At 42.7% G+C, this 19,381-nt stretch overlaps 1 protein-coding gene across 1 annotated transcript in view; it reads right to left on the reverse strand.

Annotated features, from left to right (window-relative positions):
* Positions 1-2,036: 2,036 nt before the first annotated feature.
* LOC126428386 (uncharacterized) overlaps positions 2,037-19,381 on the reverse strand; it is a 220,948-nt gene continuing 203,603 nt past the window's right edge. Inside the window, exons 8-11 of the mRNA XM_050090311.1 lie at positions 13,248-13,383; positions 6,820-6,930; positions 5,444-5,584; positions 2,037-2,508 (exon numbers count right to left, since the gene is read on the reverse strand). Coding sequence (XP_049946268.1) covers positions 2,263-2,508; positions 5,444-5,584; positions 6,820-6,930; positions 13,248-13,383 — 634 coding nt within the window. The 3' untranslated portion in view covers positions 2,037-2,262. The remainder of the gene's footprint in view (positions 2,509-5,443; positions 5,585-6,819; positions 6,931-13,247; positions 13,384-19,381) is intronic.

The raw sequence follows: 19,381 nt of genomic DNA on the forward strand, positions 1-19,381 counted from the left end.
AGCAAAAGCTCCAGACTTTTCTTCAATTCAGCATATGTGGGATATGATGGAACAAAAAGTGTTTTGTGCAACATGTCAATCAACAACTATTACAGAACTACATTAACAGATCAAGCAGGCCTGGCATAATGTATGCCACTATAGTGTTTGCCATCGGTACGATTACCTGGATGTCTGAGTCAGCACCAGCACTGACCCCCCCCCTCCCCATGGAGGCTACACCATGTACTGATTTGGATGTTTCAGCATGGGTTGATACCTGGTACCTCAGGACTGTGCATGCTATTTATCTGTAAACACACACATCAAAAAAAGTTTTGCATCACCTCGGTTCTGAGAGTTCCGGAACCTGTACAGAAAATTGGAATAGAGATCAACATAAACACCATTTCTGTCCTTTTTCTTGCCCATGAAAACACATTGCATGTTGCACCACCATACAGAGGTGGAGGTCCAGATTGCTGTACACACTGGTACATCTAATACTCAGTAGCACATCCTCTTGCATTGATGTATGTCTGTATTCGCCGTGGCATACTATCCACAAGTTCATCAAGGCAATGTTGGTCCAGATTGTCCCACTCCTCAACGATGATTTGGTGTAGATCCCTCAGAGTGGCTGGAGGGTCACGTTGTCCATAAACGGCCCTTTCCAATTTATCTCAGGCATGTTAGATAGGGTTCATTTCTGGAGAACATGCTGGCCTCTCTAGTCAAGCGATGTCGTTATCTTTAAGGAAGTCATTCACATGATGTGCACGATGGGGTAGCAAACTGTCGTCCGTGAATACGAATGCCTCGCCAATACACTATGGTTGCACTATCGGTCGGAGGATTGCATTCATGTATCGTGCAGCCGTTATGGCAGCTACCGTGATCACCATCATCGTATGTCGGCCCCACGTAATGTCACCCCCAAACAGCAGGGAACCTCCACCTTGCTGCACACGCTGGAGAGTGTGTCTAAGATGTTCAGCCTGACCGAGTTGCCTCTGAACACGTCTATGATGATTGTCTGGTAGAAGGCATATGTGACATATATTGGTGAAGATAATGTGATGCCAATCCTGAGCGGTCCATTTGGCATGTTGTTGGGGCCATCTGTACCACACTGCACAGTGTCGTGGTTGCAAAGATGGACCTCGCCATAGACGTCAGGAGTGAAGTTGCTCATCGTGCAGCCTGCTGCACACAGTTTGAGTTGTGACACGACGTCCTGTGGCAGCACAAAAAGCATTATTCAACATGGTGGCGTTGCTGTCAGGGTTCCTCAAAGACATAATCTGTAGGTAGCGGTTTCCCACTGCAGTAGTAGCCCTTGAGCGGCCCGAGCGAGGCATGTCATCGACAGTTCCTTTCTCTCTGTATCTCCTCCATGTCCGAACAACATCACTTTGGTTCACTCTGAGACAACTGGACACTTCCCTTGTTGAGAGCCCTTCCTGGCCCACAGTAACAATGTGTGTGCAGTCGAACGGCAGTACTGACTGTCTAGGCATGGTTGAACTACAGACAACACGAGCTGTGTACCTCCTTTATGGTGGAATGACTGGAACTGATCAGCTGTTGGACCCCCTCCGTCTGATAGGCGCTGCTCGTGCATAGTTGTTTACATCTTTGGACGGGTTTAGTTACCTCACTGAACAGTCAAATGGACTGTGTCTGTGATCAGTATCCACAGTCAACTTCTATCTTTAGGATTTCTGGGAATTGGGGTGATGCAAAACTTTTTTTGATGTGTGTATAATCATTTCATGTACTCCATATGAACTGATGCCACAATCAACCTTGGGTGAATTGGAGGCCTGTAAAAGGGTGCACAAATTTTTTCCTAGCAGCATATATCTCACAACAAGACCATGTCAGTAAAATTAAGAGATACTTTAGCTCACATGGGATCTTACTAACAAATTCTCATCCTGCGCATCACTAGTGATTGGAAAAGGAAAAGAGCAAAATGGCAATGGTACACAATACATTTTACAGCAAACACTATAAGGTGGCTTTTAGAGAATGGATGTAGATCCATAAACACATTTTCTAAAAAAAAGAGTTTCTTTATTAGTTATATACACATTTACATTGGGAAAAGCGATGCAATAAAAAATCCGAGTCTCTCTCACAGCCAGTAAAATTAACGTGGCTACCCATCAGAGAGCAGGACACGTTCTCTCTCTCGTCCATTTTGCAGACACTGGACGCAGGCAGCAGTTAGCGAGCAGTGCAACCCCCTGCCAGTGGTGCAGTGTCCGGGATGTGTCGTCATCGGGCGCTTGACATGCGCGCTAGCAGGGCAGTGATGGCGAGACAGGTGCTCGCCTCGGCTATGCCTGTCAGTAGTGACGACACGAAGGGCCAGGCGCCACGCCCGGGATGCGCTACCGACTCCGCCACGAAGTCGGTGTACAGCGACACATCCGTGACGGCGACACCGAGGCCGTTGCGGCCGTTCCTGATGACAACTCCCACGAGCTGGCCGGAACACGTCAGTGGTCCACCGTCGTCAGCCTGTGTGTGAAGTAGAACCCCCATTACTTTATTTCCCCTTTATTTTTCTTTCAGCATCAGTTTTGCCACAGCCGGTTAATTGTATGCAATTCTGTCCCTTGAAAAAAATTAAATTCAGAATTTAGACTTTAATAACTTTAACACAACAGTGTGTACGATTAAGAAAAGTTTAATGCATTCATTCAGGTACTTTACAGTAAGCAGTACTTTATTCAGGCAAAACTGGGATGGAGTAAGAAATGGTCTCAACAATTGTTCTGCAAATGCACTGTCTACCAGACATACTTAAACAAATTCATAAAACATGAGATATAGACCAATAACATACAAACAACAAGGCTGAAAACGCTGTTCCACTGATAAATCTGAAACGACGAAGAGGAAGTCTTATTGTTTGACAATTTCCTTAAAAAAGGCTTTCCATTGTCAAAAATATTTTTTATCAGAAGCTGAATCACATCAATTGCTCTGTACGAAATCTGCATTATGTCACCAATCGTTTCATCCTCCTCCCCAAAGACAGAAGTGGTGTTACGTTCAGGCAAGCAATGAATTATTTTCTGCAGATAGTAAGATGTTTCAAATGAAATTTTTAACATTATTGTTTACGATTATTTCAGATTTTGGTACAATGATTTCAACATTTTTGCAATTAAACTTTTCTGTTTTTGGTGCTAATTTGCCTCGCCATTCCTGAAGAGAGATTCGATTCTCTCTTTTTTCACCTTAAAATGATAAGTACTGCTTCCACTCCGTTTTTTTGTTTTTTTTTTCCCCACAAAACCTATAAACAGCAGTTGCAGGGATAACACCAAGCTTTGTCTGTACATCAATTGCGAATTCCTTTATAATACTTCTTATTAATGGTATCTCCTCTACACATTTAGCAAATGTAAACTCAACAATTTTACGACTTTCTATTCTGCAGATGTGTGGACTCTTCTTAATCGGCCAAAGAAGTCAGGAAATAAGGAATGTTCATCTCACTTGTGATTTGGAGGGGCCAGTCTCGTAGAACTCCTTGGTGCGTTTACTCTCACCAGCTGTTTTATGTCTTTCGAACAGTCATTCTTTCACACTTTGATGCATTTAATTTTAATTAATAATTCTTACTGCGCCAAATCTTTCTTCCTTTAGTACGATTCATGCTCAGATTTACAAAAATAACAGACTTTGTACACTGCTTAACTTTAAGCATTTCATAACTCCATCATCGAACATTCACAGCCTTTTCCTTTCCACCAAAGCTACAACCGTACACCTTCTCTTTGGGCTAGGAAGGTATTCTTGTTCCAGTCTCTTATTGGCACAACAATCTGTATCTGAACCAGAATCGATGGAATCATGAGCGTTATTTTCTATTTGTGCTAATATAATCACAGGCTCTAATAAAGTGTTGATGTCACTCGAATGTATATCCAAGAATTGAACTGGTATATAACGCATATATGCGTCCTCAGGAGAAGTATGTGATTTCGACTGCATATCAAGTTCTTTCCTGCACTTGCAATCCAATGGAAGGTTTTGGGTTTGGTGAATGCCTGGTGAATGTTATCTGCTGTCGTGTTCATTACCAACAGTGAAGTGGATGGAGGTATTTTTCATGGTTAGGATGTGGTTCCCTTATTGCACTTAAGGAAATGATAAGAATATGAACAAATTTTACAACTCTATGAACTGTGTCCAACAGAGGAACAGTTCGAAGACAATGACCGTTTTCTATCAGCATGACAGTGCACCTTGTGAGAAAACAGCATCTCTGAGGCAACAGTTTGTGTACAACAACGTTCCTAAAATGGAATGGCCTGCCCAGAATGCTGGCATAAGCCCAATAAAACACGTTTGGGATGAGTTATAATGGCCTTTTTTTCTCCAGACCCCAGTGTCGAACATATACTTTGTCTGGTTTTGGCTCTTGAGGAAGAATGGGCTGCTACTCCTCCACAGACATCAGACATCATATTGAAAGTATCCTGAGCGGAGTTTAAGCCAATATAAAGATGGAGGGTGAGCACATCCCATATTATAGTCCACTAATAAGTGTTCAGACGATTCTGATCAAATAAGTGTATTTCATCTCTTTAGAAAGAGAACATTAACTGGATTCACATTACTACTAAACACTGGAACCTGTATAAAGGCAAATTAGTAGGCACATATGAATATAACACAGTTAATATTAATTCATTCTTATCTCTACTGTCAGCTCTTACCAATAATACTCTTAACTTAATGATTATGGCTATTAAATGAATTGAAAATTCAATGTGAATAATAACTGAACAATTGTATCAGAGAAAGTATCAACAGAAACAAATTCACTTTGCAAATTACAATCTGGTTGTGTCGTGTTATCTGTTAACCAGTGCACCGGCAACTACACAACTACAAGGTATGAGTCTGCCATGTTGCACATGTGCAGTCTGATATAGTTCCAGTAGGGGTGCACATTTTCCCAGCTGGTTGAGGCCTACAAATCTGGCCATTTTCAACATATTTTTAAAAATACTTGCAGTCCATTTTAGCAGCTAAAGCTTCGGCACAGCATTTCTTTTGGTATTTTTTCCTGTTTAAGAAATTTCACATGTTTCAATATGTCAGATCGAATCACTCCCTTGTGAGTTTAGAGCCCCTCCTTATGCACTTCTGAGAAACCCTGTATATTCATACGTTTTTACTAAATTTCGACAAATTTCGGTCGGGTATGAACCATTGAAGAGAATACATTTTGTATTGGCACAGTTTCGGAGCTTACCGATTTTTATGAGCAATATTCGTAGCAGAATGCTTCACCTAAGATTAAGTACTGTATTTGTATCACAGTGTGCGTCATCACACAATTAACTTCTTGGGAGCAGTGTGCAAAACTGTCAACTTTGGGAATGGAAAGAATTTTTGCCATGTAGTGTAATTACTCTACATTTTAACTACTTACATGTGTATAAACATCACCGTTCTTTGGAGCCACACAGATGAGTGGAGTAGTGACATCAGTGTCCTTGGGGCCCAAACACTTGTCCTGCGTCTGTACGACAACGTCCATGTGACGTAATGTAGTGGCATTGTTTTCACCTCGCTGAATCAGGAAAGACAGAAATTCACACACATTAGATTCTGTGGTTCTATAGCTGTGAGCCATATATGACAGAGATGAACACTAGACTTAATATCCATGTAGTGCATAACATGGAGCGTCAACAAAAGTGAGGCACTTTCAGGATTGAATGACCAGTTGGAGACAGGAAGTATTTCTTCTAACAAATAAATTTGATTTTGTGGGGCATGCTATACTTGCACATAACTGGAATATTATGTGATTATGAGAGAAGCTGAACTATGGTAAATTTTATGTCAAAAATGAGAACCAGAACGATTTTGTTAAGTGTCAACAAACAGGGAATTGGTCTGTATCTGATTGGAATGTAGTAAGGCAGGGAGGGGGGGGGGCGCTGCAAGGTTCTGTTCTGGATCTGTAGCTTTTATCAATGCGTACCAATAACCTGTCACTAAACAAGATGATTGAATTTTTTTTTTAGTGGTAGACCAAGATGGGAGTATGAACTGAATAGGGTGGAGAGTTTTTTGAGGTGGCATTGTGCATGTTGCTCTACTTCCTGGAGGACAAGAGTTTCAATGTGTGATATGTCATTCAGGAGTTTGGGATTGCACAGCAGGAGAATTTTACAGATGGTGAGGAGGTATTGCAAGGAGGTTTGGGACTGACTGACAATGGTTTTGCAGTACTATGTTGGTGAAGGTTAAGGATTGATGGACTTTGAACAGATGGAGGTCATTGTGGAAGTAAGGGTGGCAGTAATTTTATGGTAAAGCCATTTGGGAGGATTCCAAGAGCCAAGCAACAATGCAGGAACAGTATGTGAGTCTGGGTACTGGCTAGGGATAAGGAAACTTTTTTTGTATTGACTCGGATGGATGGAGCAGGGATCCATGGTGGAGGATAATAACGCATAAAAATACATAAATAACGTAGAAACACGTCCGAAAAAATTCGAAAAATATACCCAAACAAGTGGGAAAAATCACGAAAAGGATGAAACAGATGAAGTACGAGGAAGAAAGATGAAATCTGAGGGAGCAGGATGATAATGAAAGGCGAAAACCACCTGAAATTTGCGTGAAGACACAATGAGATCAAAGAAAAAAATAAATAAAAAGATTGTAAATTTGGTTGCAGGTCTGTGGGTGGGTAAGTGTGAAGAAGGGGATGGCATATGTGACTAGATAGGTGAAGTTAGTAGGTGCAAACTGGAATAGCGAGGAGAAGGGGTTGGTAGGAGAAACGCTACTCACGTTAGCCCAGGACCCCCAGCCACTGAGCTGACAGACGGTGCCCGGGGCTGGGGCGCTGGCCGCCAGTGGGATGCTCCGCACGTTCTCCCCCAGCTTCATCGGCTTCTTCAACTGCAACATAGTGTTCTCTATGTAGTTGCCACTCTAATTACGAGATGCTCCTAGACAGTAAGTACAGATGCAGAGAAAGCTATTCATAGAGAAAGAAACAAGGATTAAAATATCTACATGCACTATCTGATCAGAAGTACACCCCTATGCAAGCAGCATTGGCCGTAAGGTGTCACGAGAGGTGGACCTGTCAGTATAAAAGGAGGTGAAGAGTACTGTATTGTCAGCAGAGAAGCATTAACCTGATTGGATCACTCAAGAGAATTTAGTGATTTTGAACTTGGTCTAGTATTGGATGTCATCTGACTGACAAAGCCATCAGTTCTTCTAATGCTGCCCTTATTCAACTGTTGGTGATGTGTCTGTCAAGCGGAAATTTGAAAGGACAAGCACAGCTTAATCACGATCTGGCAGACCACCTGTAGAGGAGACCCTCGAGCATTGTGGAGAGTGGTTTAAAAAAAAAAAAAAAAAAAAAAAAAAAAAAAAAAAAAAAAAAAAAAAAAAAAAACCCACATGAAATCAGCAGAGAGAATCACCCGTTAGCTCCAAAGTGCTACCAGCGATCCAGATAGCACCATGACTATGCACAGGTAGCTAAAAAGAATGAGTACAATGGTCAAGCAGCTTCCCATAAGCCATATCTTTCTGTAACCATTGATAAGCGAAGCTCGAGCTGATGTAAAGATTGATGCTGCTGGACATTGGATGACCGGAAACAAACGATTTGGAGTGATGTTTCATGCTACACCCTGTGACAGTCTGATGGAAGGGTTCACTTTGGAAATGCCTAGTGAACGTTACCTGCCATCATGTGTAGTCCCAACAGTCAAGTATGGAGGAGGTTGTGTATGAGTCCAGATGTGTTTTTCATGGTTAGGATATGGTCCCCTTATTGAACATACATTTTACAGCTGAGGAACAGTGTTGAGATGATGGCTGTGTCAGTACTTGTATGACAAGGAACCCTGTCATAACAGTTTGTGGACAACAACGTTCTTGAAATGGGTTAGCTTGCCAAAGTCCAAACATGAGCCCAGTGGAACACCTTTGGGATTAGTTAGAACGTCAACTTTGCTCCAGTCCCCTAGCGTCCAGCATCGTTACCTTCTCTGGTTTTGGCTCTTGAGGAAGAATGGATTGGCATTCCTCAACAGACATCTCACTGAAAGTGTCCCCAACAGAGGTCGAGCTGTTATAAAAGTGAAGGGTGGTCACACTACATACACTATGTGATCAAAAGTATCTGTACACCCCTAAAACATACGTTTCTCATATTAGGTGCATTGTGCTTGGTGTAAGGAGCATAAACGTTGGACGATTGAACAGTGAAAAAACCTTGTCTGGAATGATGAATCACGGTACACAATGTGGCGATCCGATTGCAAGGCGTGGGTGTGGCGAATGCCTGGTGAACATCTGCCAACGTGTGTAGTGCAAACACTAAAATTCGGAGGTGGAGGTGCTATGATGTGGTTGTGTTTTACATGGAGGGGGCTTGCACCCCTTGTTGTTTTGCATGGCACTATCACAGCACAGGACTGTGTTTTAAGCAACTTCTTGCTTCCCACTGTTGAAGAGCAATTTGGGGATGACGACTGCATCTTTCAACACGATCAAGCACCTGTTCATAATGCACGGCCTGTGGTGGAGAGGTTACATGACAATAACAGCCCTGTAATGGACGAGCCTGCACAGATTCCTGACCTGAATCATATAGAACACCTTTGGGTTGTTTTGGATCGCCGACATCGTGCTAGGCCTCACCGACCGGCATTGATCTCTTCCCTCAGTGCAGCACTCCGTGAAGAATGGGTTGCCATTCCCCAAGAAAGCCTCCAGCACCTGACTGAATGTATGCCTGCGAGATTGGAAGTTGTCACCATGGCTAAGGGTGGGCCAACACCATACTGAATTCCAGCATTAATGATGGAGGGCGCAACGAACTTTTAAGTAATTTTCAGCCAGGTGTCCGGATACTTTTGATTACATAGTGTATTTATGTTCACTAATAGGCTCCTGGATACTTTTGATCGAATAGTGTAGTTCTCACCATTCTGTAGGCACTTGCCACAGCAATATGTTCTTTGAGCTCGACATTGTTGTAGAGTTTTTTACTACCATGAAACATTTTCAGGTGCTAAAGGAAATAGAAGGCGTTAGGGGCAAGGTAAGTGTTGTATGGAGGGTGCTCATTCTGGCAGCAACAAGAGCCCTATAAGAGTTGTCTTGTCTTGTTTACAGGATGAGGTCGACCATTGCCATGAATCAAAACAATACCATTTGCAAATTTTACATGGGACGTATTCTGCATTACGTGACACAGTTTCGTAAGTGCCTATTTGCTAATCACTTTGTTGTGTTGCAAACACCAGTTCTCACCTAATCACTGCCCCCCCCCCCCCCCCCAGTAGGTCAGTAGTCAGCGCGACAGAATGTCAATCCTAAGGGCGCGGGTTCGATTCCCGGCTGGGTCAGAGATTTTCTCCGCTCAGGGACTGGGTGTTGTGTTGTCTTAATCATTTCATCCCCAACAACGCGCAAGTCGCCAAAGTGGCGTCAAATCGAAAGACTTGCACCAGGCGAACGGTCTGCCCGATGGGAGGTCTTGGTCACACGACATTTACATTTACCTGATCACTGCAGTTGAAGCAATGTCACGCCTGGTTAACACGCGGATGGTTGACCGTCTTGGTGTTCCAGGTACCATTGGCTTTGGCGCACCAAAGTGGCACCCCATTACAAAATTTGTGCCATGTTGGTGGAGATTTTGCATTACTGTTAATAGCAGAATCCCTTGTCTGTCCCAAAAGATTACAAACGTGTCTTTTCAAGGTGTCAAGATTTCCTTGGCTTTAATATTCACTGGTGACCAGTGTGACTCCATTCCACTGATTGAGTGGTTCCATAAGCAACTAAAGTCTCATTGCTGATCACTATCTCGCTTAGAAAATTATCATCATTTCTGTTATACAGTGAAAAATAGTCAACTGCACTGCCCATACACAGTTTTTTCTGTTGCTCTGTGAGCACTCAATTAGCACACGGTTTTCAAAAATTCGTTTTTTTTGAAACAATTTCTTGATAACTCGATCCTGAAATTTGTGGAATTTTCTTAGAAACACTGTATACTGCAAAATTATAGTTCTCGTTTATGAGGTCTTCAACTGCATGAAAAAATTCTTCCTGAACCAAACATGGATGCCCACTTTGTTCGACACCGTGTGGCTGATTGCGTCCCTCATTGAACTATCCTCACCACTGGATCACTCACCACAGTTTCTACGTAAACTTCGAAAACTTATCAACAGAAATGATGTTCTTGACATTAAGACAGTGAATTACAGAAACAACTTTGGCATTCTAAACAAGCACTATATGGCATAAACAACACATCTCCTCCTCCTCAATTCAACACAATTACTTTGAAGTGCTGATCTGCGATTTTGTCTGTCATGGAAAGGCATACAACTCATTTTTTGGATGTCTAACTTATCTTATAGTTTTACTCTATCACTCCAAAAAGTTTGGTGACAGGGTTAAAAGTGCAGGTCCTCATGGAGATCCAGTATGGGCTGTAATTATCACAAGGTGTTAATGCAGAACTGATGTAAACTGAAAAAAGTTATTTCCAATTTTGGTCACTGGATGCAAGTCTGGCATAGTACAGCAGCTCATCGATTTCTCTGGTGCTCATACTAAACAAATTCTGTTTCTGCGATTTTTTTTTTTTGCCATGTGTTTAAGAGAGAAATGCTAGATAAATTTTCAAGTCTGTTTGAGTAAACTGCCAGTCAGTGTATGCATATTCGTGTTATGTCCATATGCAGATAAAGTTTATATGTGACATTCCGACTAATTTCCTCCAATTTATGCAGGGTGTTAAACCATTAAGCGCATCTAAGTACTTTTACGATGACACAGCGTCCTGCATTAAGTTGTTTTTCTATTCGAGTTTCCCAAAAAATGAACAAAGAGTCAAAAATATCTCCGCAAAATAAAAAGTAAGAATTTCACCCCTACAATTATACTTGAAGGTATGCCCTAAGCACTCAGCCCAAGAATGTTTTGATAGGTCAGATGATGTAAATCACTTATTTACTGTAACAAGTTCATAAGTTTCAAATGTGTTGCTTTTTCGTGACACTTCGACTCACGGTGTCACTGTAATGTAATTAAATAGAACAAAGATTTGACAATATGAATACGTGCAATAGAAAACGTAAAGAAATATTGTTGGGTGTCGTACCTTTTCCTGTAACTGAAAAAAATAAATAAATAAAGTGGAATTTGAGCTATGATACTGCGGCGAAAAAGCACTTTACTCTTATTCTTTACAGGTACAACTCAAAACCGTGGTTAAGTGGCAGCGCTGTAAGCAACAAACTTTTATTTTTACTGTGTTCTATTTGGAATGGGTACTGACGGTTTTAAATGGTGGAAGTGGGAAGCAGGTGAGGAGAGTCTTTAAAACTTCCTTTCGAACGCTAAAAAGTATCAATGTTGCATTTCACATATTACAGCAGCTGTTCATCAGGTAGGTACAGTAAGAACTGACCATGGTTTCTGTAAGACCACTTTTTTTTGACACACAGAATGAATTAATAGTTTGTATTACTGATGTTGGTTGCAGATCATATTTCAAATGATGTATAAAATAGTCCTTTAATATACGTACAAGCCAACAAAACAATGCATGTCTCAACTAGAAGTTAAATCAGTCTAACTCTTCGTTTTGCAAATAACGAATCAGGAGAAATACAGGAGAGATTCGTAGGGTTTTAGTCATATCCAGAGACTGGAGTGTACAAAGCATAGCCATTGTTTTGTTCCAAGTGCTAAGCACTTGGAATACTGGTAAAAACAAATTATCACACCAAACATAAGACGGCTGCAGTGCAACGGCAGGGAAAAATTATAGTGCTCATTCTATTGTAAAACAAGCTCTCTTCATCCAATGCTACGTACATCGGTTGAAGCTAACCCTTCTCCAATGATTGTTAAAAAATTACGCAAGTGAAAATTTTTCTGGCATATCTAAAATCATTTCACGCATTTTTAGCAGTTCCAGTAACACAAGTGAACTTCTGAGGGAAAAAGGATTTAAACCACCAAGCAATCATGAAACAAGAAGGAATTTTCATTCATGTGGTGTACAAAACTATTATTCTTCACTATACAGACCTGAGAGCAGTATTTAATGATGTGATAAACAATGAAGGATGGGATGATAATTCATTAAATCAAGCAATTGGGGTATATAGTATACTGGATGGTGAGACTTTTCTTTTTCTATGGCAGCTGTACAATTTGATTTTCCAGCATACAACTATCTCATCTGTCATCTTGCAAAGTAAAATTGTGAACATAAGATGCTGTACAGTCAAAATTGAAAACGGCATTAAGGCTGTTGAAAGAGTAAGATGTGAGAAAATCATTCTGAAATGCATAATGAAAGCTAAGAGCCTTATAAATCTGGCACGAATATCTGAAATTAATTTTAATGAAACAGAAGCAAGTGTTCAGAAATTAAGAAGGCTAGCATTCTACATAATTGACAAAGTAATAGTAAACATGGAAACTGGATTCCAGAACTTTCATAAAACATATTTTACAGAACTTGTAAACAGAAAAAGTTCTCAGGTTGTAGTAGGCCAAACAAGTTCATGATACATAAAGTTGAAAAACTACTTAAATGTATCCTTTTTTTGACTGTGCAAAACTGAAAGGAGAACTTAACGTTTATTTACAGCAGTGATGATAAATGTGTACAGCCTCAGGACGTCCTTAAGTTAACATTTGTTAACATTTAGTGCATGGCAAATTCATAATATTGTGAAATAGTGTTAATTTTTAATGAAACTTCCTGGCAGATTAAAACTGTGTGCTGGACCGAGACTCGAACTCGGGACCTTTGCCTTTCGCGGGCAAGTGCTGGTAGAAGTAGGAAGTTTCATATCAGCGTACATTCCGCTGCAGAGTGATAATCTCATTCTGGGAACTATTATTCGATTTCGCTTTCCCGATCGTGCCGAACTCAACAGTTTTGCTTACTGGCCACTTGGCGCGCTGTTGATGCAGTAGGCAACAAAATCGAGGAGAAGTGTCGCAACTGTTATTTTAGACTGTGGTGGAAGTATATTACTAAGTTACTTTCGCTGTGCTTCTATTTTACAAGCTTTTGATTTTTCTTCTTTCGAAATTCATAATTCTCAGTATACCCTACAAAAATGCCACGACTGATACGAAGTACAGGCCACAGGTCGTAGAGTTGATAATAGGCCACAGGTCGTAGAGTTGATGGATACAGCACTTACCCTGACAACGGCGATGTCGTGGTCCAGCCCAAGCGTGTCAAAGTAGAAGTGCGTGTATGTGTAGCCCACATCGTAGCTGGTAGCTTTCTGGTAGTCGGGGTTCCCCACAGTTATCCGCAAGAAGTTGATCGGCCTCCTGGAGACAAAATGTCCGATAGGATGTTACAGAGCAATTTAGGTTACGCAGCTTTCACATTTCATTGGGAAATACTCCATGAAGAACTTTTTCTGTTGCATTTCTATTTAAAAAATGCGAGGGAATCCTATCCATGTCACTCAAGTGATCACAGCTTCGCCGGCCGGAGTGGCCGAGCGGTTCTAGGCGTTACAGTCAGGAACCGCGTGACTTCTACGGTCGCAGGTTCGAATCCTGCCTCGGGCATGGATGTGTGTGATGTACTTAGGTTAGTTAGGTTTAAGTAGTTCTAAGTTCTAGGGGACTGATGACCTCAGAAGTTAAGTCCCATAGTGCTCCGAGCCATTTGAACCATTTGATCAAAGCTTCGCAAACACAGTGGACAAAAAAATTATTCAACCTCAAGAGGCTCCACGCTAATCTATAGGCTACTGCTACGGGACGGTCAGAAACAGTCTGGTAAGCTTGTAAGGGTGTTGCAGGGTGGGTTGTGCTGAGAAATAACTGTTGAAAAAACCATTCGAGACATTGCGCCATTTCCAACTTAAGTAGCATTGAAATTTGGCCAATCAGGCCGTTGCGCGTGAAAATTCAAGCATTCCGCCAGATACAAGTAGTGTCAGCCGTTCTCATAGCGGAGATGAAACCACACAAGACTGCAAAGCCTTTGGCACAGGTTCGATTCTTAGTACCTCCCACGTACAACTTTTGTTTCACTCTCTTGTTAGGTTTTAGGAAACCGGAAGAAGAACACATTTGTCGACACCGTCCTTGGCGCGCTGCATGAATTTGCACGTTCAACGAACCGATTGGCTAACTTCAATGATGATTAACTGTGAAACGGCGCAACGTAAGGAATTTTTTTATTAACAATTATTTCTCAGCACAGCTTATCCCGCAACACCCTTACAAGATTTTCAGGGTGTTTCTGACCATCCTGTATTTCGATAAGAGTTGTCTAATTTTGTTTCTAAAAATTGCAAGAAGTTCTCGACCGATTTACTTCGAATTTTCACATGATACTCGAATAAACATTTGGATGAACGTACACACATCAAAAAAAGAAGTTTTGCATCACCTCGGTTCCGGGAGTTCCGGAACCTGTACAGAAAATTGGAAGAGAGATCAACATAAACATCATTTCCACCCTTTTTATTGCTCATGAAAACCACACATTGCATGTTGTACCACCATACAGCGAGACCTTCAGAGGTGGTGGATCAGACTGCTGTACACATCGGTACCTCCAATACCCAGTAGCACGTCCTCTTGCATTGATGCATGCCTGTATTCATCGTGGCATACTATCCACAAGTTCATCAAAGTGGTAGGAGGGTCACGTCGTCGATAAACAGCCTTTCAATCTATCCCAGGCATATTCGATAGTGTTCATGCCTGGAGAACATGCTAGTCACTCTAGTTAAGGGATGTTGTTATCTTGAAGGAAGTCATTCACATGATGTGCACTACGAGGGAGCGAACTGTCGACCACGAAGACGAATGCCTCGCCAATATGCACTATGGTTGTACTATCGGTCGGAGGATGGCATTCACGTATCGTACAGCCGCTACGGCGGCTTCTGTGACCACCAGCGGCGTACGTCGGCCCCACATAATGCCACCCCAAAAGCCGGCCGGGGTGGCCGAGCGGTTCTAGGCGCTACAGTCTGGAATAGCGCGACCGCTACGGTCGCAGGCTCGAATCCTGCTTCGTACATGGTTGTGTGTGATGTCCTTAGGTTAATTAGGTTTAAGTAGTTCTAAGTTCTGGGGGACTAATGACCTCAGACATTAAGTCCCTTAGTGCTCAGGTTGGGTTGGGTTGGGTTGTATGGGGAAGGAGACCAGACAGCGAGGTCATCGGTCTCATCGGATTAAGGAAGGATGGGGAAGGAAGTCGGCCGTACCCTTTCAAAGGAACCATCCCGGCGTTCATAGTGCTCAGAGCCATTTGAACCAACCACCCCAAAACAGCAGGGAACCTCCACCTTGCTGCACTCGCTGGAGAGTATGTCTAAGGCGTTCAGCCTGACCGGGTTGCCTCCAAACACGTCTGTGATGATTGTCTGGTAGAAGGCATATGGACCTCGCCATGGACGACGGGAGTAAAGTTGCACATCATGCACCCTATTGCGCACAGTGTGAGTCATAACACGACGTCCTATGGTTGCACGAAAAGCATTTTTCAACATGGTGGCGTTGCTGTCAGGGTTTCTCAAAGCCCTAATCCGTAGGTGGCGGTCATCCACTGCAGTATTAGCCCGCTGGCCGGAGTGGCCGAGCGGTTAAAGGCGCTACAGTCGGGAACCGCACGACCGCTACGGTCGCAGGTTGGAATCCTGCCTCGGGCATGCATGTGTGTGATGTCCTTAGGTTAGTTAGGTTTAAGTAGTTCTAGGGTCTAGGGGACTTATGACCACAGCAGTTGAGTCCCATAGTGCTCAGAGCCAGTATTAGCCCTTGGGCGGCCTGAGCGAGGCATGTCATCGACAGTTCCTGTCTTTCTGTATCTCCTCCATGTGCGAACAACATCGCTTTGGTTCACTCCGAGACGCCTGGACACTTCCCTTGTCGAGAACACTTCCTAGCACAAAGTAACAATGCGGACGCGATAGAGACGCGGTATTGACAGTCTAGGCACGGTTAACTACAGACAACACGAGCTGTGTACCTCCTTCCTGGTGGAGTAACAGGAACAGTTCGCCTGTCGGATCCTCTCCGTCTAATAGGCGCTGCTCATGCATGGTTGTTTACATCTTTGGGCGGGTTTAGGGACGTCCCTGAACAGTCGAAGGGACTGCGGTACATTACCCACAGTCAACGACTTTCTTCAGGAGTTCTGGGAACTGGGGTGATGCAAAACTTTTTTTGACGTGTGTATGATTCTATACGTCTACACACATAATATAAAAAGGGGAAGCGCTACTTCCAACAATATGAGAAAGTTCTTGACTAATTTACTTCAAAGTGTTACACGATATTTTAATAATCATCCGGATGGCCATAGTATACATTTTTTTTAAGCAAAAATTTTCTGTTAAAACCGACTGTGAGAAAGAAATGCTGTGGTGTGGTGTGTTGTTAAAACATGCGGTTTCGTTTTCTATGTTGGTGTCAGTTTTTACAGCGATAACATGGTTAGACAAACTGTTTGTCCCATATACCGGGTGAGCAAAGAGTCAGTATAAATTTGAAAACTTACAAAACCATGGAATAATGTAGATAGAGAGGTAAAAATTGACACACACATGCTTGGAATGACATGGGGTTTTATTAGAACCAAACAAAAACACCCCATATTGCTAGGTGCGTGAAATATCTCTTGCGCGCGTCGTTTGGTGATGATCGTGTGCTCAGCCGCCACTTTCGTCATGCTTGGCCTCCCAGGTCCCAAGACCTCAGCCCGTGCGATTATTGGCTTTGGGGTTACCTGAAGTCGCAAGTGTATCGTGATCGACCGACATCTCTAGGGATACTGAAAGACAACATCCAACGCCAATGCCTCACCATAACTCTGGACATGCTTTGCAGTGCTGTTCACAACATTATTCCTCGACTACAGCTATTGTTGAGAGATAATGGTGGACATATTGAGAAGTTCCTGTAAAGAACATCATCTTTGCTTTGTCTAACTTTTTTATGCTAATTGCCGGCCGCGGTGGTCTCGCGGTTAAGGCGCTCAGTCCGGAACCGCGCGACTGCTACGGTCGCAGGTTCGAATCCTACCTCGGGCATGGATGTGTGTGATGTCCTTAGGTTAGTTAGGTTTAAGTAGTTCTAAGTTCTAGGGGACTGATGACCACAGAAGTTAAGTCCCATAGTGCTCAGAGCCATTTGAACCATTTTTTTGTTATGCTAATTATTGCTTTACTGATCAGATGAAGCGCCATCTATCGGACAGTTTTTGAACTTTTGTATTTTTTTTAGTTCTAATAAAACCTCATGTCGTTCCAAGCACGTGTGTCAATTTGCAGCTCTCTATCTACACTATTCCGTGATTTATTCAGTTTTCAAATTTATACTGACTTTTTGATCACCCGGTATATTCGTTTTTAATGTATACAATTTTAAAGAAAAATTGTATACACAAAAATGTGCAGTATTGTTTTCTTCCTCACAGTCAGTTTTAAAAGAACTGCGTACTGGCTAAAAATAAGATACTACAACGGAATCTGAATCGTCCAGAAATTTGTAAACGTTCCCATTTACACATTCAAACTATGCAAAATACAGGGCTATTACAAATGATTGAATCGATTTCATAAATTCGCTGTAGCTCCATTCATTGACATATGGGCACAACACACTACAGATACGTAGAAAAACGCAAAGTTTTGTTTGGCTGAAGCCGCACTTCAGGTTTCTGCCGCCAGAGCGCTCGAGATCGCAGTGAGACAAAATGGCGACAGGAGCCGAGAAAGCGTATGTCGTGCTTGAAATGCACTCACATCAGTCAGTCATAACAGTGCAACGACACTTCAGGACGAAGTTCAATAAAGATCCACCAACTGCTAACTCCATTCGGCAATGGTATGCACAGTTTAAAGCTTCTGGATGTCTCTGTAAGGGGAAATCAACGGGTCGGCCTGCAGTGAGCGGGCAAGTTTCACGCGTAGCCCGCGGAAGTTGACGAATAAAGCAAGCAGGGAGCTAAACGACCACAGCCGACGGTTTGGAAAATCTTACGGAAAAGGCTAAAGCAGAAGCCTTACCGTTTACAATTGCTACAAGCCCTGACGCCCGATGACAAAGTCAAACGCTTTGAATTTTCGGCACGGTTCCAACAGCTCAGGGAAGAGGATGCGTTCAGTGTGAAACTTGTTTTCAGTGATGAAGCAACATTTTTTCTTAATGGTGAAGTGAACAGACACAATTTGCGAATCTGGGCGGTAGAGAATCCTCACAAACTCGTGCACCAAATTCGCAATTCACCAAAAGTTGACGTGTTTCGTGCCATCTCACGGTTTAAAGTTTATGGCCCCTTTTTCTTCTGCGAAAAAAAAAAAAAAACGTTCCAGGACACGTGTATCTGGACATGCTGGAAAATTGACTCATGCCACAACTGGAGACCGACAGCGCCGACTTCATCTTTCAACAGGATGGTGCTCCACCGCACTTCTATCATGATGTTCGGCATTTCTTAAACAGGAGATGGGAAAACCGATGGATCGGTCGTGGTGGAGATCATGATCAGCAATTCATGTCATGGCCTCCACACTCTCCCGACTTAACCCCATGCGATTTCTTTCTGTGGTGTTATGTGAAAGATTCAGTGTTTAAACCTCCTCTACCAAGAAACGTGCCAGAACTGTGAGCTCGCATCAACGATGCTTTCGAACTCATTGATGGGGACATGCTGCGCCGAGTGTGGGAGGAACTTTATTATTGGCTTGATGTCTGCCAAATCACTAAAGGGGCACATATCAAACATTTGTGAATGCCTACAAAAACTGAGTTTTTGTATGTGTGTGCAAAGCATTGTGAAAATATTTCAAATAATAAAGTTATTGTAGAGCTGTGAAATCGCTTCAATCATTTGTAATAACCCTGTACTATCATTGAAGCTATTATCCCGACAGATGCAACAGCTGGAGATGTCTCTCATATTCTATACAATAATGATCCCATGCAATTTACCCACTCATTTTAAGCGGCTTCAATTTCCTGTCACGGTTTCGTATGCAATAACAATAAACAATGGGCAAGATCAAGAGAGGGAGCGGTGGAGATGCAGTGGGGGGGGGGGGGGGGATGGACAGAGGTGGTGAATGAGGAGATGGACAGAGAGAATTGAAGGTGGAGGACGTGGAAAGATCGAGGGAGAGAGGAGGAGATTGACAGAGAGAGAGAGAGAGAGAGAGAGAGATGGGGAGAGAGAGAGATGGGCAGAGAGAGGGAGGCAGGAAGAAGCGAATAGAGAAAGGGAGGAGGTGGTGATGGACAGAGAGGGGGAGGGAGAGGCGATGGACAGAGGTATGTGGGAGGAGGAAGAGATGGA

This window comes from Schistocerca serialis, chromosome 12 (genome assembly GCF_023864345.2).
Source record: "Schistocerca serialis cubense isolate TAMUIC-IGC-003099 chromosome 12, iqSchSeri2.2, whole genome shotgun sequence".
In the NCBI taxonomy this organism is placed as follows: domain Eukaryota; kingdom Metazoa; phylum Arthropoda; class Insecta; order Orthoptera; family Acrididae; genus Schistocerca; species Schistocerca serialis.